This window comes from Myotis yumanensis, unplaced genomic scaffold, assembly GCF_028538775.1.
Source record: "Myotis yumanensis isolate MYYU_CA2020_CCGP unplaced genomic scaffold, mMyoYum1.0.hap1 SCAF_6, whole genome shotgun sequence".
In the NCBI taxonomy this organism is placed as follows: domain Eukaryota; kingdom Metazoa; phylum Chordata; class Mammalia; order Chiroptera; family Vespertilionidae; genus Myotis; species Myotis yumanensis.
Genome location: NW_027223757.1, coordinates 25,570,028 through 25,597,044, shown reverse-complemented (window position 1 = coordinate 25,597,044; position 27,017 = coordinate 25,570,028). Strand labels below are relative to the sequence as shown.

The following is a 27,017-nucleotide window of genomic DNA, read 5'->3' as shown; positions in this document are numbered from 1 at the left end:
CGCAAAATTTTGGTGTGTGGGATGATGCTCCAACCAAGCTGACTTTTAAAGTCTATATTTAAATACTCCTTAAGAGGTTGTAGATAAATAATAACTTTAAGAACAGCGGTTGACAAAGATGAAATAAGAAAGAGCATCTGAGTTCTGTTTTCTTCATTTATTTACTTTTAATCACATGTACAGGACTTCAGGTACCACTTTCCCATCACCAAGTTAGCAGCCTGAGATAAACAGAAAATGAGTGCAGAGTACTTACTGCCTCATTATCAGTGAGGATTACAAAGAAAAAATACAGCCCCTGAATATATGACACTATTAAGGTATGATCCTACATAACAAAAGGCTAATATGCAAATAGACTAAACGGTGGAACAACCGATGATGTGTGCTGACCACCAGGGGGTGTATGCGGACCATGGCTGGCGTTGGCCATGGTGGGATAGTGGAGCAGGTGAGCGGGGGGGGGGGGGGCCAGACCAAGGCAGGGCGCTGGTTGCTGTCATCGGGGCGAGCCTCTGGTGGTTACTGAAAATTTTTTGTTCCCGCGCGCCTCAATCCCGCCTGGAGCTTGCACCTGCTGTCGGCTTTGGCCCTGCTCACACCTTCTGTTGGCGCCAGAGGTGCCGCTCACACCCATTGCCAGTGCCAGTCCCGATCACTTGGTGCCATCAGCGGGTGCCAGCTGCGGCTGCTGGCCCTGATTGCCCCTGAGGGCTTCTCCACCTCCCCCTGTTCCTGAGGGGTGATTGGGGCAGCAGCCACTGCTCCCACCCGCTGACGGCACACCTGCTGCTCCACACCGTCAGTGGATGCGAGCGGGGCTGGCGCCGACAGTGCATAGGAGCGGCAGCGGCAGGAGTGAGGCTGCTGGCAGACAGGGGCCCAGGGCCACAGCGGGAGGGGCCGGGCGGGGGTATGGAGGATGGGCCGAGACCCACCCCTGTGCCCACCACAGCCTCACGGCCCACAGTTCCTTTCAAGGCGCACAAATTCATGCACTGGGCCCCTAGTATTATATAAAGTCTAAGTTAGTTTGACCTCCACATTCTTTGCTTAAAAATCTAGAAAGGTAGCTAATGAGTGATCTATTTTGTTCCTTCTGTTCTTACTATGACCTTGACCATAATTTTAAGGTAGTAATACTACTCTTTAATGTTAAATAGGCTGTTGCTTTTTCAGTCATTAAGTGATCATTGTATGAACTATTGTGTCAGTTTTTATGGGGAGCTCAGCTCTCCTCTTGAGGATCATAAAATAAGGAGGGCAATGAGACAGTGGGTACTAAGTGTTTATTATTAAAGTAATACAGAAATGCTTAGTGGTCAGTAGAATGATTGAGGAAGGCACCAGGTTTACTAAAAATGTTATTAAAAAACTAAGTTTGAATTAGGACATAGGGGCAAATAATAGACACAATTTACTAAGTATTTGAGCATCAGTGATCTTCTATGATAGGAGTTTTTAAATGAATGGATAACAGTTTGTGAGTCTTTGACTTTGAAGAGCTTCTCTTGCTGTCTTGTGTCAAGACTGAAGTGAGCAGACAGCAGTGTACTAGAGATGTGTCTGAGGTGCTGGGGGCACATAGGGAGGGAGAGTTCAGTCGCTAAAAGAGAAATGGCATTGGGGACCCCTCCCCTACTCTCTCACTCCCCCATTGGAGAGGAGAGGGGCTTCCATGGCATTTAAATGGCGTGCAGAATGCCCAGAGTACATGTTGTTCACGTGCAGTTTATCTCTATTCTGGTCCAAATAGAGCAGAGATCTTTAGTATTTATTGTTGGCTAGTCTCTGGAGAATTTGGTATAATTTTTTGGCCAAATGATTTGGTTTTGTTGATTTATTTGTTACTAGAGATGAACAGATACAGTAAGTTCTCACTTGACACCACAGCAAAATTACACCTAATGACACCAATTTTATAGGCTAGTTATTACAAACAAGAGTTACTTTCCTACAGTATCTCATAAACATTATAATGAAACATTGTTGAACGCTAATGGAGGACCTGCTGTACCGGTATGTAGAAACAGAATTTTGATCATTGGTTCCGCAGGACATCTGGCAGAAATGAATAGTGAATTTCTGAAAATGGATCCCATTATCCATAAAGAATTCACTCAGCTTTTTACTGAATTTCCGGAAGAATTCTACCCTTTTAATCTCCACAGTTATTTGAACCCTTCATGAACTTCTACAGAGTTAGCTGAGGTGATGAGCAACCTTTGCCTAACTGGGTTTTTAATCAGGATACTTTTTAGTTTCACTAAAAGGGCAACAATTAAGTGGGAACAGGGTACTTGAGGGGAAAGGGTGGCCATACTAGGCTCAGTGAAAGGTTCAGATTTAATTTCTTACACTTGCAGACCTCATTTGAAAATTAAGAGCATATTAAAGGCTGAAATAAAGCCATGTTATTTTTAAGACTCCATCCCCAAAAAGCCCAACTTGGGAGAGAGGTAAACATACTTTCTCACAGTATGTGTAACAGGCAGTTTAGTTACTGTATCTGTGTACACTCCTGCCTGAATTAGTTCCTAGAGCATCTGTTGCTGGTATCAGAAACGTTCTTTAGTCACAGCTCTCTTTCCTGAGAAAATCCATTTTAGCAGGTCAGCCTGCTCTGTGATTCTAGAATTGGAAGTGTGAGCACAGGGAGGAATGTTGAGCCTGGCCTGTGTTAAATCAAAGTCAGAGTGTTACATTCATTATATCAAGAGATATAGGAGTTGAGGATTTACAATGTGAAGAAATGACTCTGTTCCAAGTTATTAAAAACAGTTGTGTGTGTGTTTGCGCACACGTGTGCATGCACCAACAACCTGTTCAACATTAGAAAATTTCTTAAAATGATGGACAACACCCAGATGGTATTGCTCAATGGATTGAGCATCGTCCCATGCACCAAGAGGTCGCCAGTTCAATTCCCAGTCAGGGCACATGCCCAGGTTGTGGGCTCTCTCCCCAGTAGGGGGTGTGCAGGACGCAGCCGATCACTGTTTCTTACCAATGTTTCTCTCTCTCCCTCTCCCTTTCTTTCTCTCTAATAAGCAATAAAAACATATTTAAAAAATGATGGACAAGTTCTCCAGGTAGTGTTAGCTAGGTTTCTCTGACAGTTCCTGACACACAGGCTTTACCTAAGGGTCACTGCATCTGCCCTTCATTGTTAAGAAGGGTCCTAGTGCCCTTTGACTCAGACCAGTACTTCTGTTCTGGGTTTGATGAGGAGCCCTGGCTGAATTACCTGGATGCCTTGGGCACATGGGTCCCTGGCTCTCCCAGGCCCCTGTGGTTTGGGCTGTAGATACTCCTCTTGGGGGACCAGTGGCACTGTGTGCAGGACGGTCTGGGGGAAGCCTTTCTATGCCTGTGGCTGTTGACTGAGAGGCGCTCTCCTGGATGATACATCTGCTCACCACTTCACACACACTCAAGAGGAACAGCTGCTTTGCCCACCTTGTGCTAACAACCTTGAATTCTTCCTCTATTTTTTTCCCTTGTCACTTAAAAAAAATTATGACATAGCACAGACAAATACATAAAACATGTACAGCTTAAGAGATAAATTATAAAGCAAATCCGGTGAGGGTTGACAACAACAAAAAAGTGCATGAGTCATATCCAGGTTCAGATCCTGACTCTGTCGTGTAGTAGGGATATGTGATTTGAGTTTAATTTTGACTTTGTTCTTGCAACCATTTGAGCTTTTCTCTTCTGTAAAATAAAGATCATAACATCTGCTTACATGGGAATGAAATGAACTTTTTGTGTAAAATACCCCAAAGTGCAAGCAGTTTGTGGAGGTAAGGAGGGATGCATTTTAATTTAAGTGCAATGGAATACAGATAAAATTTTTATACATTTCAGCCCTCGTTCCCAAATGGCTGTCATGATTTAGCTGGTGCTTTCTCTCCCACCCATTATACTGCGGAGACACGCTGTGGGAGGAGGGAGTGAAGGAACCAGGGCCACCGCCAGATGATAGTGACAGCCACAGGCAGTTAACACTGAGATTATTTCGGCCACATGAGCAAGGTGCCTTTCTCCCCACTCACCGTCAGCCCCTGGAAGATGCCTGGAATGCTAGAGCTGGAAGAGGGCTCCCAGGGCCTCTGATCAATAAATCCCCTTTTCCTTTTGTAGGTGAGTAAACCAAGGCCATAGAAGCCACAGGGTTAGTTTACAGCCACTGTGCGGTTTATTTATTTTTTTATTTTTTATTTTTTTCTGTACATCAGATTATTTATTCACTTGATTCTTAGATTCATTTTTTGATAGATGCATATTTGTTGTTCATAATTTGTATCTTTACCTTTTTCTTCTTCTTCCTCTTCTTAAAGGATACCTTTCAGCATTTCATATAATACTGGTTTGGTGGTGATGAACTCCTTTAGCTTCTCCTTATCTGTGAAGCTCTTTATCTGACCTTCAATTCTGAATGATAGCTTTGCTGGATAAAGTAATCTTGGTTGTAGGTTCTTGGCATTCATCACTTTGAATATTTCTTGCCACTCCCTTCTGGCCTGCAAAGTTTCTGTTGAGAAATCAGCTGACAGTCGTATGGGTATTCCCTTGTAGGCAACTGAGTTTCTTTCTCTTGCTGCTTTTAGGATTCTCTCTTTGTCTTTTGCTCTTGGCATTTTGATTATGATGTGTCTTGGTGTGGTCCTCTTTGGATTCCTTTTGTTTGGGGTTCTCTGCGCTTCCTGGACTTGGAAGTCTATTTCTTTCACCAGGTGGGGGAAGTTTTCTGTCATTATTTCTTCAAATAGGTTTTCAATATCTTGCTCTCTCTCATCTTCTGGTACCCCTATAATTCTGATGTTGGTACGTTTGAAGCTGTCCCAGAGGCTCCTTACACTATCTTCGTATTTTTGGGTTCTTTTTTCATTTTGCTTTTCCGGTTGGGTGTTTCTCGCTTCTTCGCATTTCAAATCTTTGACTTGGTTCTTGCGCTCCTCTGGTTTGCTGTTGGGAGTCTGTATAATATTCTTTATTTCAGTCAGTGTATGCTTAATTTCTAGTTGGTCCTTTATCACACCATCGAGGGTCTCATTAGATTTCCTGTACAACTCATCAAGTTTATCGACAGACTCTAGAAGCCTCTTGAGAGACCTCAAAAGTGTGGTTCTGAACTCAATATCCTCCGTTGATAGTTTTGTCCTGTTTCTTTGTCTCCGCATTTTTTACGCTTTCTTGGTACACCCCCTAGTGGTCTTTGTGGGCAGTCTTGTTGTAGTTAAGCCTTGATTGTTATAGTTAATACTAGAGGGATTTGACCTCCAGGCCGACTGGCTGTGCTAATCTAGCCTTTGCCTGAGGCTATCCGGCAAATGGCTCTGTGCAGGGCTTGGGCGGGGCGGGTCCCACGGGATCAACAGGGCGGAGGAGGGAGCAGTTATGGCTGCTCTCAGTCCGTCCCCTGTCTGCCTCTCTGTCCCAGCAACAGCTGCAAACCTCGGAGGGACCGTAGCCAGACAGTCCTGCTTCTCCCGTTTGAGTCTGGGTCCCTAGAGATTCGCCCGGATCTGGAGCTCTGAGTCTGAGGCTCCCTCCAGATTGAAACAGACAACCGCGCCCTCAGCCACCAGCCCGTGCCGCGCGCACTCCGCACCTTAGTATTTTACTTCAGCACTGTGCCTCCTCTGATTCTCGGTTCCTCCTAGTTGTAGAACTTCCATTCAGCCAGCCTTCCTGTGGTTCTGGATGATGTCCGTTCCGTCTTTTAGTTGTATTTTTGAAGTGGTTGTTCGAGGCAGCAAACTCCCACATTAACCTATGCCGCCATCTTGGTTTCTTCCACTGTGCGGTTTATAGATGACCATGGAGGACTCAAATCAGGTTTCTAGCCTCAGCCCATGCTGGCCTGTTGTGACCTCAGACCCTGAGGGCCCATCCCTTGGATGCCTCTTCAGCTGCTCTCAGCTTTCAAAAGGGTCATAGGGACAGGGCTCCCTCTGGGAATCTAAAGGCCCAAGGAAGATTGGGTTTCCTTAGCTAATTAACAGGGAATGCAGAAGAGTTCATGGATGCCTAAAGGTGGTGGCTTCACAGTTGCTTAACTCATTCCCGATTTCATTAAAACTCAAATAAGTTTAAGAGAAATAAAGAAATGAAGCTTCATCATAAGACATCATGTCTGACATTAGTATCTATAACCATGTTTCAGCTTAATGGCATTTAGTGCTTATCTTTAGGGTTATGATAGGTCATTGGTAATTGAATGGATTAGAAAAACAGGCCACTGGTTATAGAAGGGACAAGTAAAAGAAAATAAGGGTTTGGAAATATTAATACACCAATGACTTAGCTCTTAAAGTGGAGTTTACTCTTTGCCTAGTTCAGTGCTTACATTCTTTCTGAAGAATCCGTTAGTAAAATTGATTTGTAAAAGTTGAAGGTGAAATGTCACTGGTTATGGATAGATTCTTTTAAATGTTTTGTAAGTAAGAAACATTAAATTACTTATACTCATTCATATAGAATTTTAAGTTATTTTCTATTTTAAACAAAGATAGGCCTAAAATAGGGGGGATGGGGGTGGGGGTGGGGGGTGGGGGTAAATTATTCTGTAAAATCCACTGGATGAGGTAGGAAATACAGTGTCTCATCTTTCTAAACCAACAGCATTGACGCCTTGTTCTGTTGTTATGAACTGGTCCAGAAGATGCGATAGGCCAGAATGCTGATTCCAGTGCTGCCAGGAACCTGTGGGACGTTGGGAAATCACATCCCACTTTTATACTTGGCCCCCTCTTCTGCAAAACAAGTTATGATCTCCAAGTTTCTGTCTAAGCTCTGAAATTCTGATGGGCCTCGGTACTTAACTGCTATGTGTGAAGTTTATTTCACACAAAAATATAATTTAGTGCTGAGCATAAGTCCTGATAAATTGGGTTGTCTAAAATCTAAGTTTGTTGACATAAAAATTTTCTCAGTGGCTCCTACAATGACGGCACTGGGCTGGATATTGTAGGTGAGTCAAAGATGAATGACGTCACTGCTTTCTGTGGAAGTTTAAAGCTAGCCAGGGAGATAAGATAGATGTATGAGTCACTCATGTACAAGGTTGATGGTGGCATCATTGAGTCTCACCCTTGTCCCTGGGTGTTGTCTTTAAAATGTAAATCTGATTCTACTTCTCCTTTGTTAAATTCTTCATCAGCTCCTCATCACTGACAGGATAAAACCTAACTTCCTCAGCACCTGGCAGCTTTTTCGACCTGGCCCATTAGTCTAACCCAGGGGTGGGCAAACTTTTTGACTAGAGGGCCACAATGGGTTCTTAAACTGGACCGGAGGGCCGGAACCAAAGCGTGGATGGAGTGTTTGTGTGAACTAATATAAATTCAAAGTAAACATCATTACATAAAAGGGTATGGTTTTTTTTTTTTGTTTTTTTTTTTTAGTTTTATTCATTTCAAACGGGCCGGATCCGGCCCGCGGGCCGTAGTTTGCCCACGGCTGGTCTAACTTCACCTGCCAAATCCCCCGCCCCGCCACCCCCGCCCCCCCCCCCCGCCCCCCCCCCCCCCCGCCCCGCCCCATCCCCATGCTTCTCTCCCCCCTCCACCCAGGTTCTTTACCTCATGCCTTCACAGGTAAAGATAAGGTCCAATTGGAATGCTAGCTTGTCTTGTCTGCGCTTTCTCTTCACTGCGAGCTCCAGTCCATTCCTTTTCCCTCTGACCCACAACCTCTCACACCTGTCCAACTCCTGTTCCTCCTCCAAGAACCTGGTGGGTGCCCTGGTTCCCACAGAGCTTTCCTGGACTCCCCAGGGCAGACTCTGGATGGATGCCTTCTACACTTTTGCACACATTCCCACGGAACATTACACCCCTCCATTAAACGAAGCTACATAATTGTGTTTACATGTTTATCTTTCCATCTGATAGCAAGATCCTTGGGAGCAGGACCTTTGCTTGCCATTTGCATGGCCCCAGCGCACAGCCCAGTGCGTGCTTCGTTCTATAAACACTGTTGGGTTTGTGCAGGTTCCTGGGGAGGTCGTCTAGAACTCGGGAGAGATGAGAGCCAAAGCCACAGAACAGCTGGTGAAAATGTGGGAGTGAGATTAGGGCTGGAGAGGGTGGGGGGTTGAGCCTGGTTATTTTAGGGGTTGGGAAGAAGCTGGTAAAAGTAGTTGGGGAAGAAGAGAGGAAATGAGGATTGGGTAGTCATCATGGTACTCACGGATGGGGAGAGGGTCTGAATAGAGGCCACTGAACTCATTACATGGCCATTGGTGCCGTTCAAGAGAGCAGTTTCAAGGAAGTCTTTGGATTGAAGAAGCCAGTTTTCATGAGATAAAGAATTATTTTTATAAGCAGAAAAAGAATGCAAATAATTTTTAAGAAATAAAAGCTGTCAAAGCAAAGAGAAAAGGGTAGTTTGAGGTGGCAGGGTCGAGGTGATATTATTGCTTGCCTTAAAAACCGGAGCCAATTAGAACACTGTTGTAAAGGCGCCATCGGGAGGGGAGATTTCAGATACAAAGAGAGGATGGGAGGATGTTCCCCTGAGGAGGTGGTAGGCAGTGAGCTCAGAGGCAGGCAGAGGTCAGGTTTCACCTTCTGTCTCCTCCACAGAATTGGAGAAAGCGCTTCTTGAGATGCAGCAAGAGAATGTTGAAGTTGTTCGTTAGGTTGTATTGGAGGCTTGATGGAAGCTATATGCTAGTTCTTGGATGAGAAGGATGGCTTTCGTTTGGTGCTCTCGTTCAGTGCTTGTGAGTTTAATTAGGTTGACTTTTCAAAGACAAATGGTAATGCTATCAAATACTTTAAGAAATATAGGTATTTCTTTTGGAATTTATGTCCTTTGGGAAAGTTGCCCAACCAGATGAAACAATGGATTAAATTCTCTGCTGAGAAAAGAGAAGAGCAAAGACAAAAATAAGGAATTGATGGATTGGAAAAGCTATACCAAGGGGCAATTGAACTTCTCCTTTTGGTTTGATGGCTCACCACATTTTTGGTAACACTAACCGCTCTGAGCATGGTAGCCCCGAAAGAGGAGTTAGTAACCTGTGAAAGGAAGTCAGGTGCAAGAGCAAAGGAAAGGTGAACACTTACTGCTTTTACAGGAGGTAAAGACACATGTCCCCCCGCCCCCCCCCCTTTTTTATTTTAATGCTAAGCAACACACAAAAGACAGAATAGCAAAGACAGTCATTTAAAGGATCCAGGTCTTAACAAAGCACTATGGAGTGTTTAAACAAAAGGCTTTTTGTTTTGTTTTTGTGTCTGTAGCCAGTCTGCTGTTTCAGCAATTCTATTTTAATTCCTGATAAAGTGAGTAACTTGAGTGGCCTCTATATTTCACCCAGGGCGGCATAAAAATGCTACATTGAAGGTACTGTGGATAAGGTTTGTTATCATTCACCGAACAACTGAAGTCTCTAGTGTTGGTTCAGAATCTCTGCAGGCTACTTGATATTGAGTAACCTTGGTGATGCTCCACCACTGCCAGTGATAGGGCTTTTTCATTGTGAAGTGAAATGATATCACCTCCCATTTGGCTGTGCTCTGATGGTGCTGAGCCAGAACTGGCAGACCCGTCGGACTCTCACATTCGTCCTGGGCATCAGGCAGCTTCACCTCAGCTTCAGTCAGCTTGGGTGCTTCAAGTCTCCGTAAAACAATCTGTGTATGTGAAGAGAGGAGATGTTAACATTTAGTTTTCTGCAATGGCAAATAACCTTTTAAGAGTCATGCTTTCCATGGTTTGCAGTGAAAAATAATGCTAACAAAGGGCAGGGGGAAAAAGGAGACATATGTAATACTCTTTGTAATACTTTAAGCAATAAAAAAAAAAAGAAAAATAATGCTAACAGTTGTATGCAGCCCCCTTAAGTTTAATACTTAATTCTTTACTTTTGGGGAAGGTTTGTATTCTACTCTAATAGGAATTAGCTATAGAGAGAGTTGTTAATCAAAATGACCTTTTTTTAAACTCCTCTACATAAAATGAGATGGCTTGCAGTGTTTAATATCAACATCACTGATTCCAGGCTGTAGGGGAAAAGGAACTCTTTCCAGTTTATTAATATATTAGTCAGCACTAATAAATTCGTTTCCTTTTTGTTGAGCTGGTGACACAATTAATGTGTGCTTTTATGTCTCTAATACTCCATCTTCCCCATCCTGATCACTTTATTTTGCCAAACACACTATGTAAATTGAATGAGAAGTCATTTGGAATTGTGCTAAAATAACTTAGGCATAGGAATTTGGCAGCCTCCTTATCATTCTCCCCCCTCTCTTGGCAAAGAAACCCATTTATTACAAAGATGGCATTCCATCACCATCTCCTCTTTTCTACATTATTCCTCCGCCAAACTTTTTCTGGGAGGTTTCTCTGTAAAATGACGCTTTCCTGTGACATCTGTTCTACCTAAACAGAAATCTTTTGGGAGTTGCCCATGATTTAGGTAGTTTTTCAATGTGGATTTGGTCAGTTCCCCTAAAGGTCTACCAAGACTAAATTTCCTGGATAGATAACCCTGATAGAGCATTACACAATATCTTTCCTATTTCATCCTCTCCTACCTGCTCTCCCTTCATCCTCTTATTTCTTGACCATAATAAACACTGATGGCATGGGTGGTATAATTTGGAGGACCACTGATCCATAAATTGTCATGTGAACTAATTTATCTGTCAACTAATTTGTAAGTACCTTGAAAGTGGGAATATATCCCTTAAGCCCCACTAGCTCAACGCAAGCTAGGATTTGAACACAAACTATTGACTTTCAGAGTTTGAGCTCTTGACTGCTGTCATTCATTACCTGGCTGTTGTTAGCAGGTTTCTTGAGAAATTGAGAGTCATTGGCCCTGATTGGCCCTCTCTTTCTTACCCACATTTAGGGAAATTATCCTCTAGCAGCTGGAACATTGTGTCTTATATGCACCATTAAGAGAGGAGATATTTACTTTTAGAACTTTTAGAGGGACTTGGGCTTAACCATCAAACCCATACATATTCTCCTTTTCCTTTTATGTTTTTATGGTGCGTGGGATGCTAAGTATCATTGACATGAGGATTGATGAAGGAGTGGTTTTATGGTCTCAAATATGCATTTATTGGAAGATAAATTTGGACTTAATATTCCATATATAAGAATACTCTTTTATGTCATTGTAGGTATTGCTATATAACTACATATAAATTATTACCCTAAAGGGGAGAGGGGAGAAAAGAATGAATCATTAATGTAATACTAAAACAAAAGGGCATACTTATTTGGAATCTATCATTAAAATTGCTTTCAAATTATCTAGGAAAATATCCATGGAAAAGATCTATAGTAAATCTATGGTGCTTTAAGCTTTCACATAGCTTTTCAATGCACTCGATATGCTACAAATTACTGAATAATTTAAACATTTGACCATTTATAATTATGTTATAATTTGTTGATTCTTAAAGACAATTTAAGTATCTTGACGTTCAACTGTTTTGAATAATTTAGGAAAAATACTGATATAATTTTGGAAAATTCAATATGCTTGACTAGCAAAGCAGAATCTTAACTACAGTATCAGTATGGTTTTTTTCTCTTCCAGTATTGCCACACCCAGTAAGTTCATGAACTAGAAGGTAAATCTCTTCTATTTTCAAACGCAGTTTGGTTTGATTTTTATTAAGAAAATAAGTTATCTAATATTTATAAAGCATAGTATTTGAGTGAAGTAAATTTTTCCTATGTGCTTACTTGAAGGCTTAAACTAGATCCTTTAGCTGTGTCATAGCCAATACAGCGGTGAACTAAAATTGCCTTTCTTCTAAACATTGTAGGACTTGTGCTCTTAGTCCTCTGGTCATGGATAAAGACATATAATAGAACTGTTTTTTACTGTTCTTGGTAATCTGAGGGATAAGTAATGGGATAGGAGCTTGGAAATCTGGATCTACCAGAAATTTGACAACCTGGGTTTCATAATTCATAAGACAAATATATCTGTTTCCTGTGGCAGGAAGCTTAGAGCATCATGGAAAGAAACTGTGATTGGGAAGACCCTATTTCCAAACAAGGTCACATATACAGATATCGGGGGTTAGGACTTCAACATCTCTTTTTGGGGGACACAGTTCAACTCCTAACACATACTTTCAGATCAAGGAACCTCTATACTGCCCTTGCTTTAGTCGTTACGCTATATTAAATACATTCACTACCAACCTGGCTGATACCCTTCCTATATAAAATGTCTGTAAGTAGGAGGCTTCAGGTTATGTAAAACCAATTAAGCCATGACTGTAAATTCTGCAGTGAGATCAGTTAACATATTTTAGCTCTATTTTGGATTGAGAGCAGTTAGAACTAAGTATCCAGGCTATTGACAATAAGAGAATCCCAGTATGATATAGGTATTGCACATCCTTAGGAAAAAGTACAGCCTCATGATATTTTGATAAAGATGGAAACAACACCTTTGTAAAATGGTAGAAACTTAAAGAATTGTGCAGCCAAGCAAATCTTGTTATAGGCTTGCTTACTGGCTTTTAAAAGTGGGAGAGTTGGAGGTAGTTATGGTTTCCATGGTATATTCTGCCAGTGATGGCTGTGTTTGAGCATCTGCCATGGAGAGCCAGCGGTCTGTGCCAAGTTCCGGCTTACCCTCACCTAGTCTTTCCTCGGAGAGCAGCACCCTGGGTCGTGCTGCTGATTGATTCTCACAGCAACTTCCCAAGAGGAGTGACGTCCAGGCTTACAGAGGTGGAACCTGAGTTTCCAGGAGGCAAAAATATCCCCGAGGTCTCAGAGGTGTAGGTGGTGCCAGGTCTGTCTGGATTCCAGACATTCAAGGGGCTCCTCCATGCAGTGTCCCCCCATGGTCAGCCTCCTGAACCCAGTAGCCTGTCACTACTGTTGCATATTTTACATCCAAAGCCTCTCAGCCTCATTCAGGGATTGGAAATAAAACATTAAGTAACTGTTGGGGGAATGGTAACGGGGATCTGGAAGATCTCAGATTCAGTGTTATTCCTCTGCTTGTAAGAGTTATTAGAGTTGTGTTTGGATATTCTCATTTTCTCCCTTGCTTATGAGGTAGGATTGCTCTTTCTTGGCCCCTGTGAAGGTAGGTATGGCCATGTGGCTTGTTTTGTCTAAAGCAGTGATTCCCAAAGTGGGTGCTACCGCCCCCTGATGGGCACTGCAGCGATCCAGGGGGGCGGTGATGGCCACAGGTGCATTTGTTTTAACTTTTTTGTATTACCTTTCTATTCTGAGTTCAATAAATAGTTTCATAATTTCAAACTTCAATGTTTCTAATTTACACCTTTCTTTACTATATTTTACGAAAAAGGTAGAAACATTAATACATATATATTTCTGTTTAATTGCTATTAAAATTTAAAAAAAATTAATTTCCAGGGGGCGCTGAGTAATATTTTTTCTGGAAAGGGGGCGGTAGGCCAAATAAGCTTGGGAACCACTGGTCTAAAGGAATAGTAGCGGAAGTAACCCCTGGGTCCTTCCGGCAGAGGTTCCTATAGCAGGTGTGAAATGCAGATTGTCCCAGCACAAGTGGGTGTGGAGCCTCCCTCTGCCTGGCCCCAGGTCCCTGAGCGACTGTGATGAGCAAAGCCCCTGCCAGCTCAGCCTGGATGAGGAGATGAGCAGAATGTGCAGCAAAGAGACTCTGGTTGTGTTAAGCCCCTGAGATTTTGGAACTCTGTATCTGCTGCATATTCTAGTTCAGCGGTTCTCAACCTGTGGGTCACGACCCCTTTGGGAGTCGAACGACCCTTTCACAGGGGTCGCCTAAGACCATCCGAAAACACATATATAATTACATATTGTTTTTGTGATTAATCACTATGCTTTAATTACGTTCAATTTGTAACAATGAAATTGGGGGTCACCACAACATGACGAACTGTATTAAAGGGTCACGGCATTAGGAAGGTTGAGAACCACTGTTAGTTCACTGTGGCTGATTCAACAAATTAAAGAACATAACATACAAAGTGGAAGTTCACCAAGAGTTTCCAGTAGAGACAATTATTTGGAAAATAACTCTTTAAAGCTTCTTGCAGGAGACTCTCTTACCATGTCTAAAATATTAAAACGAAAAGCCCAGAGAACAGCTTTGCTGCATGAAAGTTTGGAAGCCAGAGCAGTATTAAATTCCCGGGATGGTTGGATAACCATCTCGTTCTGTGACATTATTTTTGTCCTTCTGTATTGCAAATGTTGGTCCACCAAGAAATGTTTGTTCATTGTTCTTGCACTAAAGAAAATAATTTGACAGGTAAGGAAGGAGGAGGAAATTGGTGGTTGGGAAACCAGAGGACACAGGGAACAGTGACACCTTTATCCAGGCAGCACTGAGAGAACAATAATGGGGTTTTACTCTTAATTTCTGTTGCAAGAGGAGCATGCGTTAAAGCCAGATCTTCTATTACATTTAGTATCTTGTTTCTAACCTGGAGTTGCAGGCATAACCCGGCTTTAAATTCTGCTTTGCCTTGCAGTTACTCCGTTTAGTGTGTGAAAAGTCTTTGTTTATTCATGATGGCTTGCACTTATATCTCACTCTACAGACAATAAACTCCATTTTTAACGAACAAAGCCACGGTTTTAGAAACTGAGAGCTGTTGCAACTTGACAAGAGAAATTTTCCTACATTTCCCCTAGAGTTGGAATAAGATAAATGACAATGGATACTGAGGAGTTTATTAGATTTCAGGAAATTTGTAAGATTCAGAATATTGGTGATCTGCCATATATTTACACTGCCTAGTTTAATCTTCGACCCAACATCAACTTTCATTTGATATCCCATTTGTTATATTACTATTTAAACATTTCTCTGACATAAACTTCATTGAGATAAAAGGAGGCATTGTCTCTTAAACTAGGGTCAAACAGTGTCACACCGTTTATTATTAGGAGTACTAATAATTGCAAGACTTTTATGCTTTTAGCATAGGAATAATAATTTTCCAGTATTTTGGTCTTTTAAGATGTAACATGTATGAGGTCATTTTTGTCATTTTAATATTCTTCTCGAGAATATCGTAACTAATATCACCTGTAGAGATGATCTAGTTTGGGAATCCTTGTTTCCTTGGAAGGGAATCTTCTTCAAACATTACCTGACGTGGCATCCAGAATGCAATGCAGATTCCTAAAACAATAAAATTTTATCATTTCAAACGTACTTACTGTTGGGTCCATTGGTGGGGGGGAAACTACTCTTTTGAACAACAGAACGACTTCATTTAAAGGGGCCTTGGCCTTCACTTTGTATTTTGTTTCGTGTGGCAAGTATTTGAATTACGTGGTAAGTGGCTGCAGGTGGTAACAGTGTTTATGGGTGTGTTTTACAAGGTGCACTCCTCATCCTCAGGAGACTCCAGTTTTGTAGGACCACAGAAAGTTAATGTAGTAGCACAGGTTAATGAAATGTAAAACTGGTGAGCTTGAGTGTTGTTTTTTTAAATCTAGCTTTATGGTAGTTAACAAAAAAAATTACAGAATCCCCAAATTGCATAGAATAACATTTGAAAACTACTAATTATGGTCTATGTAACAGTATCTCTAGTATAGATTCTGGTTGTACTATTTATTTTTTAAGAAAAATTGTCAAATATTGGAGAAAATGGGAAAATATCTCTCATTGAAAAGAGTTAGGTTAGCATGAGTTAAATACTTATTAAAAAATAAGGTATGTTCTGGAAGTTGCAGAAATTTTTTTTAAATTTCATTTTACACAATAGTAAGAATGATTGCTAGCTCAGCCCACAAATCATTTATCCCATAAGTGACTTAAGTAATAATATTTTGCTATCTTTAGATTATATATGCACTTTTAAATTAGCTTGGCATTCTATTTGTGTTTTGTTTTTAAATTCTCATCAAGGGATGTGTTTATTGATTTTAGAGAGAGAAAGGAAGGAGGAGAGAGATATCAATTGATTATAGGCATCCCGACCAGGGGTGGAACTCCCAACCTAGGTATGTGCCCTGACCGGGAATTGAACCCACAACCTTTTGGTGTATGGGACAATGCTCCAACTAAATGAGCAACCTGGCCAGGGCTAGCTTGCCATTATAAAGAGCCTCATGGCTATTTCAGTGGGCTTTTTAAAACTCTGATTTGTAGCCCAGGATTGGAAACTTTCCATTCCCACTGTGTGGTAGCTAAGGAGAGTGAGGTTTTTTTATTCCCTGGTTGGAGAATTTTTATCCGTGTACGAACGCAACTACTGTTTCCTCTTTGAAGAAGAATCATAGATCCCAGTGTTTGAAAGGAATTCTGAAGGTGGCCTACTTTGGTTCTGTGCTTTTACATACATGGTTTTGTAAAGCTGTGCAAAGAGGAAACTTTCCCAAAAGCAAACACATTTGGCATTCCTTTAGCAAGCTGGATATTTAAAGGAACCCGTGGCAAATACTTTTGCAAGGCAAATGCTCCTCTAAGGTGGCATCTGGGTAGTGGGAAAGCTCCTGGGGCTTTATTATTTTTTTTTTTAATGTATTTTTGTTGATTTCAGAGAGGAAGGAAGAAGAAGAGAGAGATTAGAAACATTAATGATGAGAACCATTGATCGGCTGGCTCCTATACGCCCCCTACAAGGGATCGAGCCTGCAACCCTGGCATGTGCCCTGACCAGTAATCAAACCGTGACCTCCTGGCCCATAAGCGACACTCAGCCACTGAGCCACGCCCACCCTACTGATGACAGTAATTAGTGCAGTGGGTCCTCCTTGAGGACAATGCCCAGTCTCTAAGCAGCCAGTGGCCCCAGTCGCCCTGTGATCCAGGGCATCGGGCCTCCTGTTTACCTGCCACTCGGTGGTGCCAGGCATTCCTCTGTGGACTGGCAAGCATCTCAGACTGCCACCAGCTTCATATTAAATTCAGCACAATGACTATAGGCTGTTTGGCACCAAAGTTAAAATGAGAACTACAAATGAGAGCGTTATCACCAGTGATTTCTCATGCCACTTCCAGCTGACGAGTCTAGGATACAAGCCTAGCACGAGGATTGCTTGTGGGTTTTTATGTGGAATTACATAAGCAGTTGTTGTGCGTCAAAAATCGGTGTGGAGGGTTGCTGTGAGGTCTGAAGGTGGTCCCTGTAAAGTATAGGAGCATGGCATGGAGTGTGTAGTAGTTGCTGTACTAATTCTTAGTCATTTTTAATATTATTATTGTTTTGAAGTCTTATTATGCCTGGGAAAGTGTTACCAGAAACAGTCAATAAAGAGGAATAAAGGCATTCTGGTTCCTAACGCCCTTTTTCTGTCCCGTCCTGTGCCCTCTGCAGAATGTGATAAGCTGCGGCGGGATGGCTACCGGAGCTCTCAGTACTACTCCCAGGGACCCACCTTCGCCAGCTCCGGTCCACCCAGCGATGAGTATCAAGATGAGGATGATGAAACAGATCAGAAGGTAAGGCTTCTAAATTCAACATGGGATCCCAGAACAGAAAAAGGATATAAGTGGGAAAACTAGTGAAATTAGAACAAAGTGCGTGTGCTTTTTAGTTTAATAGTATTATCCCAAGTAAACTGCTTAGTTTTGATAAGTGTGCCATGGTTTTGCAGCACATCAACATTAAGGGAGACTGGGTAAGGGAACACAAGGAATTCTCAGTACTATCTTTGTAAGTTTTCTCAAAAGCTAAAATTAGCCTGGAAAAAAAAGTTCCTTATCCAAAGAAGTTATTAAAGGAGCATAATCAATATATTTGTGCATTTTGAATACTCTCTTTTGGGTAAAAGAAATAAAGTATCTTATTTCTGTTGTTTTGATTTTTTCATGTGGTCAAGAACCTAGTGAGATGACAAAGAAGAGCTCTAAGTATAGCAGCAAAAAGCCATTGTTTCACAAGTGGGCAGGGCTCTTAGGTGGATCCAGCATGGGCAGTGCTTCTACTTAATATGATAGCGCTGGGCAATTCGCTTTCGTGATGCTGTTTCGTGTCTGCATTCCTTTTTCTCACGCCGTCCTCTGTGATATGTGCAAACTACTTAAGACAAATATATTTCTCAGCACTAAATACACACGAAAGAATAAAAATGTATGGAGATTTTTTAACTTACATAGTTTTATTTTTCATTTTATTAAGGAATGTTGACTGACACAAATTACCTAAACAAATAAGGTTTGATGAACAGGGTTTGCTTTAAAAACCATTTTAAATTAACTTAAGAAATTTCAGTGGAATTTAGGTCAATACATCAAAGTCTATTGTTTGGAGAACATTATTTAGAATTTATTATCCTCTCTCAAATAAGTAACATCAGAGAAAAAAAGTAGATAACAGTTGTTCAAAAATAGAAAATTAACACCTTAAATTTTTGGTTTTCTAGTGAAGATTGGACCCAGGTTTTTATTACAGAATTAGAGGCCCAGTGCATGAATTCATGCACCAGTGGGATCCCGCAGCCTGGCCTGCAGGATTGGCCAAAATCGGCTCTCTAACATCCCCTAAGGGGTCCCAGATTGCGAAAGGGCACAGGCCAGGCCGACGGACCCCACCGGTGCATGATCAGGACTGGGGAGGGACACAGGAGGTTGGCCAGCCAGGGAAGAACCACAGGAGGGCTCCAGGGCATGTCTGGCCAGACCCCAGTAGCAAGCTAACCTACTGATCGGAGTGTCTACCCCCTACTGGTCATGCACATTATAGCAACTGGTCGACTATCTGCCCCTGGTGGTCAGTGCAAGTCATAGCAAGTGGTTGAGCGGCCTTAGCATATCATTAGCATATTATGCTTTGATTGGTTGAACGGCTGACCAGTCAACCAGACACTTAGCATATTAGGCTTTTATTATATAGGACTAGAGGCCCGGTGCACAAAAATTTGTGCACTCAGGGGGGCAAGGGGGGGTCCCCCAGCCCGGCCTGTGCCCTCTCGCAGTCTGGGACCCTTCGGGAGTTAACGACCTACTGGCTTAGGCCTGCTCCCAGGTGGCAGAGGGCACGCCCAATCCCTAGGTGCAGCCCGTGGTAGGGCTCAGAGAAGTGCCAATTGGGGAGTTGGGGCGCCACCCCCTGTCATGCACAGAGCAGGGTGGATCGGGAGGTTGCGATGCCACCCTCAGTCACGCTCAGGGTAGGGCCGATTGGGGGGTTGGGGCACCGCCCCCTGTCACACTCAAGGCAGGGTCGATGGGGAAGTTGCGGCGCCACCCCCTGTCACACACAGAGCAGGGCCAATCAGGGGGTTGGGGCGCTGCCCCCTGTCACTCACAGAGCAGGGCCCATCAGGGCGTTGGGGCACTGCCCGCTGTCACTCACAGAGCAGGGCCCATCAGGGGGGTTGGGGCTCCGTACCATGTCACACACAGAGCAGGGTCGCTCAGGGGGTTGGGGAGCTCCCCCCTGTCACACACAGCAGGGCGGATCAGGGGGTTGGGGCGCTACACCCTGTCACACTCAGGGTAGGGCCAATGGGGAGGTTATGGCTCTACCCCGTTACACACAGAGCAAGGCCCATGGAGGGGGGTTGGGGCGCCGCCCTCTATCACCCACAGAGCAGGGCCGCTCAGGGAGTTGGGGCACCGCCACTGTCACACTCAGGGCAGGGCCGATGGAGAGGTTATGGCTCTACCCCGTCACACACAGAGCAGGGCCCGTTGGGGGGGGGGGGGGAGGCATTGGGGCGCCGCACCCTGTCACACACAGAGCCACAGGGCGATCAGGGGGTTTGGGCGCTGCCCCCTGTCACGCTGATCCTGGTGCCGGGAGGCATATTACCCTTTGGGGGCCGGCTGGTTTGCCCTGAAGGGTGTCCTGGATCAGGGTGGGGGTCCCCACTGGGGTGCCTGGCCAGTCTGGCTAAGGGGCTGAGGGCTGTTTTCAGGCTGGCGGGTGACTGAAGCTCCCAACTGCTCCTTTTTTTCTTTTTCTTTTTTCTATTCTGGGCCAGCTTTAGCTCTGAGGCCTCGCTGCTGAAAGCAGGTTTCTGGCCTTTACCTTCTGTATTTGATACAATGTTGCAGTCCGGCTGGCTGAAGCCCTGCTGACTGAAAGCCGGTTTCTAGGGTTTTGTTTAGCTTCTATATTTGCAACATAGTTGCTTAGAGTTGCAGCTGAGAGGCCGGCAAATCAGACGGGGAACGTTGGAGTCTGCCATCACTGGAGCAAGCAAGCCTCCCTGTTCGCTTCAGTGCATGGCTGCCAGCCGCCATCTTGGCTGACAGTTAGTTTGCATAAGGATATGCTGATTAGCCAATGGGAAGTGTAGCAGTCGTACGCTAATTACCATGTTTCTCTTTTATTAGTGTAGATGTCTTTCCTATTTCTGTAAAGGTGTTTGGACATATTAGGTTAATCCTTTGAAACTATAAAATACACAAAGAAAGTTTCTTACTATAATAGGAAAGCAGTTATTTCAAAGTTGATCTGGTCTTTAATTTTAAAAGCCTATTTTTTTTCTCTGTTGATATAAGTAAGAAAAATAAAAAAAATCAGAAGATGAATTATATCATGAGGGTGTTGTTTTGATTTAAAATTTTTTACAGGTTCATTGAAGTATAATTGACAAATAAAATTGTATCTAGTATAATGATTTGACAAAAGTATACTTTATGAAATGATCATCACACTTAGGTTAATGAACACATCCATCCCCTCACATAGTTACCGTGTGTGTGAGAGAGAGATGAGAGCGCTAAAGGTCTGTTCTCTTAGCAAATTTCAAGTACACAGCACAGTATTATGTACTGGAGTCACTGTGCTGTACATTAGATCCCAAGGAGCTTGCTCATCACAGACTGAAGGCCCGTACCCTTTGATCAGTATCTGTCCATCTCCTTCATCTGTGAGATTTTAAAAATCTAGATATACTTCAGCCTTTCTGTGGTGCTCAGGGAAGGGGAGCATTTAGTTTACAGTGGGACCCAGAGAGACAGGTGGTTTCTGGGTGCAGCCTAGGGAGTATGCAGAGTCCCCGGTGCAAATCGGCATTCCAAGACCACATTCTAAGATCTTCCTGGGAAATGGAAGCGTAGTTTCTAAGTTCTCACACAGCTATTTAGTTCCCAGATGCTCACACCTGAGAGAAGTTCAGTCTCTGTGAACGAGTTTCTACTCTTAGGTGCATTGCCACGGACCCCTCCAAGCAGCCTCTTCCAAACGTGCGAGAGAGTGTGGACAGGTCATTGGCCCTTAGAAAGCAAGGCTCCTGTCCTGTTGGAAATAAGTCAGGGATCATGATTACACACACACACACACGACATGGCATGTCCTAGTAAGCATAAGAAGTACCTTATTCTATCATTTCTCAGCAGTTTAACATCTGATACGGATTTTTTGAGCACGGAGATGGAATAGGAACTCGCTCCATCCACAAATTTCGAGCCTTAGCTCTCCCACTTGTTTGTACCTTGCTCTCCCTCTCCCTTCCTCTCTAAAATCAACAAAAACATATTTTTTTAAAAGGATAAGATCTATGTGAAAAAATTCAAGTACTATAGAATACCACAAATAAGATTTGAATAAATGAAAAAACATATGCTCTGAGATTAGAGGACTCAATATCAAAAAGCTCTCAATTCTGCCCATGTTAATTTATAACATTATCACAATACCAATAACAACTTGAGCAGTTGGTTTGTTTTGGTTTGGAGTTATTTGGGGGGTGGAAGGAGGAGGGAGGGACTGGAGAGGCTGATCTGAGGTTCATATCTGGACAAGCTGTGCAACTGAAGAGCAGTGAGGAAGGAAGAGTGGCCAGGTGCTGACCCATGGAGTCAGGAATTACTCCAGTGTGGCCTCTGAATATACAGACGAGTAGGACCAAACATTAAAAACAGTATGTAAAGTTCAGAAATAGACCCTAGTCTGCATGGGATTTAGTACATGATCAAGTTGGCGCTTGAAATCAGGTGGGAATCCAGTAACTATAAAGGGCTCCCAGCCAGCAGTTTATGGTCTCCATGTTAAGACCAAGGCCCCTAACTACAACTCATGTTCTTAGTAGTGGCTCTAACAGTTGGGGTCATTGTTAAGTACAAAGTCTGTAGAAGTCAGATAGGAGGGAAAATTCTATTGGGAAAACCCTTTTCTTTGTATTTCCTAGATAGGCGTGGGATGGAGATGAAAGGTGAGGAGACCAGTGGACTGTCTGTAGAAGGGACACATGAGTTTAATGTTTAGGCTACAGATGCTCTGACATCAAAAGCGGTGCTTAGAACAAACGCATTACTCGCATTCAACAAATACTAAGCGTTTGTTATGTGTTTAGGACAGAAGCCCTATCCTAAAATGAGAGTTGCTAATAAGGTGAAGGTTAAGAACATATAAATTAGAAGAGAGAACCTAGAAGACATCTGTTCTGGTTATTTATTCTGGATAATTATTTTAGAATAATAAATGCAAAGCATTTGCCAAGTAAACCTCAAGTTTATGGTATGAAGAAAGGTATTTTGCTAATGATATCCATATATATCTTTCAAAGTGGTGATGTAGTGTGACAAGAAAAAATTGTTTGAAGTGTTTTCAACTATGTATGTTCTGTACATCATCTAAATATTAAACATGCTGCATGAAAAATGCTGTCTGCAAAGGGATGTAGGAATCCACAAAATACTTTTTATTCTTCCGCAAAATCAGAGAGTAAATCATTACTTTAGTGTTGTTCTAGTCTTGACATTTCTGTTCTGTTCTTTCAGTTGTCATTGTGTGCCAGGTACTACTAAAGAGGTTATTCAGGTATTTGAAGGAAGTTCAGCTATAGATGCCAAAATACATCCTGAGTTGATAGGGCATTTCTCCAACTGCCATTGTCGGAGGTTATATTTGATGATATGTTCACCGAGTCACAGAAATGTTCATAGAGGCCCCATTGTCTCAGCAGAAAGCATGTCAGTCATGAGTTACTCAATCTCTTGTGTAAAATTCACCCCCAAACAGATAAATGAGGCTGGATTATGGCAATAAACAGTTGGCTTTAATAGTATTGATAGAAACTGAAGTTTTCTTTCCTATTTCCTGTTATTCTTTGAACTGGCATCTCGGGGTCTGTTTTAGCCTTCCAGGATAAGAGATATTTGAATCAAAGGAGGACTTTGAAGAATACAAAGGATAGCAGCCTTGCTCTGTAACTGCAAATGCCGGAGGCTTACATAACATGATGCTTGAGAGCACTGGTCGGGGCCAGCTTTCCCACCTGTCCGTGGTGGCGGTCTTGGCTAAATTGCTCGTGAGCTTCAGTTTCCTCAACTGTAAAGAGTTATAAACCACATGTTCTGGTTTTCTCAGGACAACTCTGGTTTACAGCTGCTGTCCTGTGTAATTATTAATAGCACCACCCTCACGTTCAAAGGCAGTCAATAAAAGGATAGATCAACCAGAGGACGTGTATGCATGCAAATAAGCCTAACCAATAGACACAGACACCAGGAGGATGAGGGCATGAGTGCGGGGGGTGGGGGGGAGGAGTGGGGGGATAAGGACACATATGTAATACCTTAATAAAGAAAAAAAAAGAATGGATAAATAAATGTGATATTAGAATGCAGTGAGTACCCCAGTGAAACCAGTGAATTGCAGGCTCACAACAATATGCGTGTGTCTTAGAAACATAATAACAAGTAAATAAGTAACAGTGCAAAGAGCATGATACCATTTTTATAAAAGTCCAAATAAATATAAACATCTAATTTAGGCATATTTATACACACTTATTAAAAAAAAAAGGAAGGGAATGATTAACACACAGTTCAGGAGAGTGGTTACCTCTGGGGATGCAGGGAGGAGCATGGAGGTGGATGCAATTACTGGTAGTATTATGAGCGTGGGTTGGGTAGCGAGTTCTTAAATATTCATTATGTTGTACTATATACTTTGGATCTATGATTTACTCTAATCAAAAGATCATTAAAATAAGAAATTACTATATCAGTTAAAATGTATACTCTAATTACCTATTTTCATTATTTTGAGGAAAAGATCGCTTAATATGGGATAGTTTAAATCCAAACTATTTTAATTCAGTACATGGAGTACATGGTAAGAAAGTTTAGAGTCCTTGACAGTTCTAGGTTTTATGATAAAGGGACTAATATGCTAAATAAGAGAGAAGGAACAATTAGTTACTTAATAACGTGGGTATGAAAACCACCTCCCAGCCAGATCATGGAGTTGCTGGGAGGGCCATGAACTGTGCTTTTGTGTGGATCCATGTCCACCACACCTGGTCTTCTGTGTTGTTGAGGTTGGGTCCGGGATGGGGGAAGGAAAAGGAGAGAACAATTGTAAGTCAGGATCTCTCTGGTCTGAGTAGAAGCAGCATGTAGCCAAGAAAGACTACAATGGTTTTGACACCTTATAAAACTATCTAGAATCTTCAAAACCAAGAGTCAACCCAAAAGAGATATAATTTTGAGTAAAATCACCAAAGACTAAAAGGACTAGAATGTATGTTGGTGTCCTCTTCAATAGTGTCCTATGTTGTTTCATCGGTTCAATGTCTATTCTTATGTAATACTTGCTAAGTGAATACTAGATTTAGCTGTTTATAATTATATTTTCCAATTTTTAAAAACATAGCAGATTTTTTTTTTTAAAGCCTGGGCTAATCTGTGTTTCACAGTTCAGCCTACTCTTTGGTAACTTGGCCATTTGCCAAAGAGACTGTACGTCAGGCTCCACTGTCCATCTGGTGGGAGGCTGCCTGATTTCCAGCAGGACTTGGTGGGCTCTGAAATGCAGGTCTGCCAGCATCCAGAATCTACACAACCACCTCTGGGGGCAGGTGATCACCCTGTTTGAATTAAGTAATTTGACACGAGGAGTAGTGGTTTCTTAAGTTTTATTGGTGACTCTACGTTCCTTCCAGGACCAGATTATGGGCTATTGGTGAACATTATTGACCAATTAACAGCTTTAAAAACTGCATTTAAGTTCTGAAAGCAAGGCAACTTCAAACTCAGTATTTAAAAAAATAACTCACCCTATACTGAGGGTTTCCATTCCACTTGCCCACTTTTGACCTTTCCAGAAGTAAAGTTATTTTAGGCCACTTTCTTATTTGTAAAGTGAGGCTAGTGCTGTGAAAATTAAATGAGGTACCAGTTCCTTTAAAGCCTGTAACCCTGGGAAAGCCATGTAGAAATCAGTTACTAGATGGTGGTCCCTTTTTTATTTCTATTTTTTAAAACTATTTTTATTGATTTCAGAGAGGAAGGGAGAGGGAGAGGGAGAGAGAGATAAAAACATCAATAATGAGAGAGAATCATTGATTGGCTGCCTCCTGTATGCCTCCTACTGGAGATTGAGCCCGTAACCCCAGCATGTACCCTTGAACAGAATCGAGCCCAGGACCCTTCAGTCCACAGTTCTGATGCTCTATTCACTGAGCCAAACTGTACAAAGAGCTATTTCAAAATTCTGACATAACTCTCTTACAGTTCCGATTTAAAGGCTCCTAGAACTTACATTCTCATGGGAGAGACAAGATAAGTAACTAAAATATGTGTATACTGGTGATATGTGTGTATTAAAGAGGAGCTTAGAAAGCAGAAAAGGGGATATAAAATCTTGGGAAGGAGTTAAAATTTTAGGTAGGGTGAACAGCTAAGACCTCGACAGAAAGCGGACTCTTGATTAAACTAAGCACCTGAGGAATAAGAAGGTTATACTTGTGTGGATGTCTGAGGGAAGGACATTTCAAGTGGTGGGAGCAACAAGTACAAAAAGGCCATGAGGCAGTAGTGTGCGTGATGTGTACAAGGAACTTCGTGGAGGAGGATGTGACTGGGTAGAATAAACAAGGGACAGACTAGTTGGAGATGAGGTCATTGTTGGCAGGGGGCCAGTTCATAGAGCACGTACGTAGGGTTTTGTAGGCCATAGTAAGAATCTGGGAGGTTTGAGAGGAGGAGCACCATGACCTGGCTGTGGTGTGGGAAATCCGCTATTGGAAGGGGAGGAGTACCCGAGGGTAGTCAACAAGGACAGAAGCGTGCAGGCCAGAGAAGAGGCTAAGGTAGTAATCGGGAGCGTTCCCATGTCTGTCTTAATGGAGTACTTGTGCTGTGTTCTGCCATTGAGATGCAGGAGGTTTTCTCTGTGTGCCTGCTGCATTTATAAATACTAGGAGGCATGGGTCAGGTCATTTTGGAAGTCATACCATCCTGGTTTTCAAATTTTCTTCAGTAGGTTGTAGCACTGTCCAACAGTCACTCTGCATGTAACATTACCTGTGCCCTGCTGGTCTGGGAAATTTTCTTGAAATGAAGGGAGCACTTTACAAAACAGATGATCTTTGTCAGTTGTCACATTGGAGCTGTCCCTGGTGATCGTCCCATGGTAACGAAGCTAACTGAAGTACCGTTCCATTGTGATAGTTATCGATTCTGACAACTAAAAGAAAAGTAGGTTACTAGGCCTGATGAGCACCTCTGAGACGCATGCAAACCACAGAACTGAGTTCCTCCAGGTCCCTCCAGCGGACGTCACACGAAACAGGAACCCTCTCCGCAGGATGTCACCATGCTGTTTATTCTCTGGCCATCTGAAGCTTTCCTTTCTTTTAAAACTTTCAGTTAGGATGTGCTTCTTACGGCCTTCGAAATTTGTGTTATATTTCAAGGTTGCCTGGGGAATTATTTCTATGTAAATATGTCAGAAAATTGGAGTGACCTTTTAATTTACTAGATTAAGCTTCAACCTCAGACATGTGACCTTTATACAAATTGATATGAAATTCTCAAAATTTTCTTTAATTTATGTGTATGTGTAGCTACAGTGTAAGAGTACAGAATCTGTATTATAAATCAAACTTAACAAGAGTAGCACAGCTGCAGAGGGGGCAGAAATAATTGATTTATGTCAGCCTGGCTTAGCTGCTGCGGCCGACTCAAACATTCCTTTGTCTTTTCAGGATCTGTAGGAGCTGTAACCAGTGTCAGATCAAACATGAATGGATATGGTGTAATTTAGTATCACGATTAAGATGTCAGTAACATATACTCCAATTGAGTATGTTCGTTATTTAATTACAGACATTTTATAGTTTCTGTAGGTGGAAAAGAA

General features: G+C 42.4%; 1 protein-coding gene across 3 annotated transcripts in view; it reads left to right on the top strand.

Moving 5' to 3' along the window:
* Positions 1-27,017, top strand: part of NHSL1 (NHS like 1) — a 119,757-nt gene that overhangs the window by 70,405 nt on the left and 22,335 nt on the right. For all 3 annotated transcript variants that reach the window (XM_070417772.1, XM_070417771.1, XM_070417773.1), the window contains exon 3: positions 17,295-17,419. In XM_070417772.1, coding sequence (XP_070273873.1) covers positions 17,295-17,419 — 125 coding nt within the window. The remainder of the gene's footprint in view (positions 1-17,294; positions 17,420-27,017) is intronic.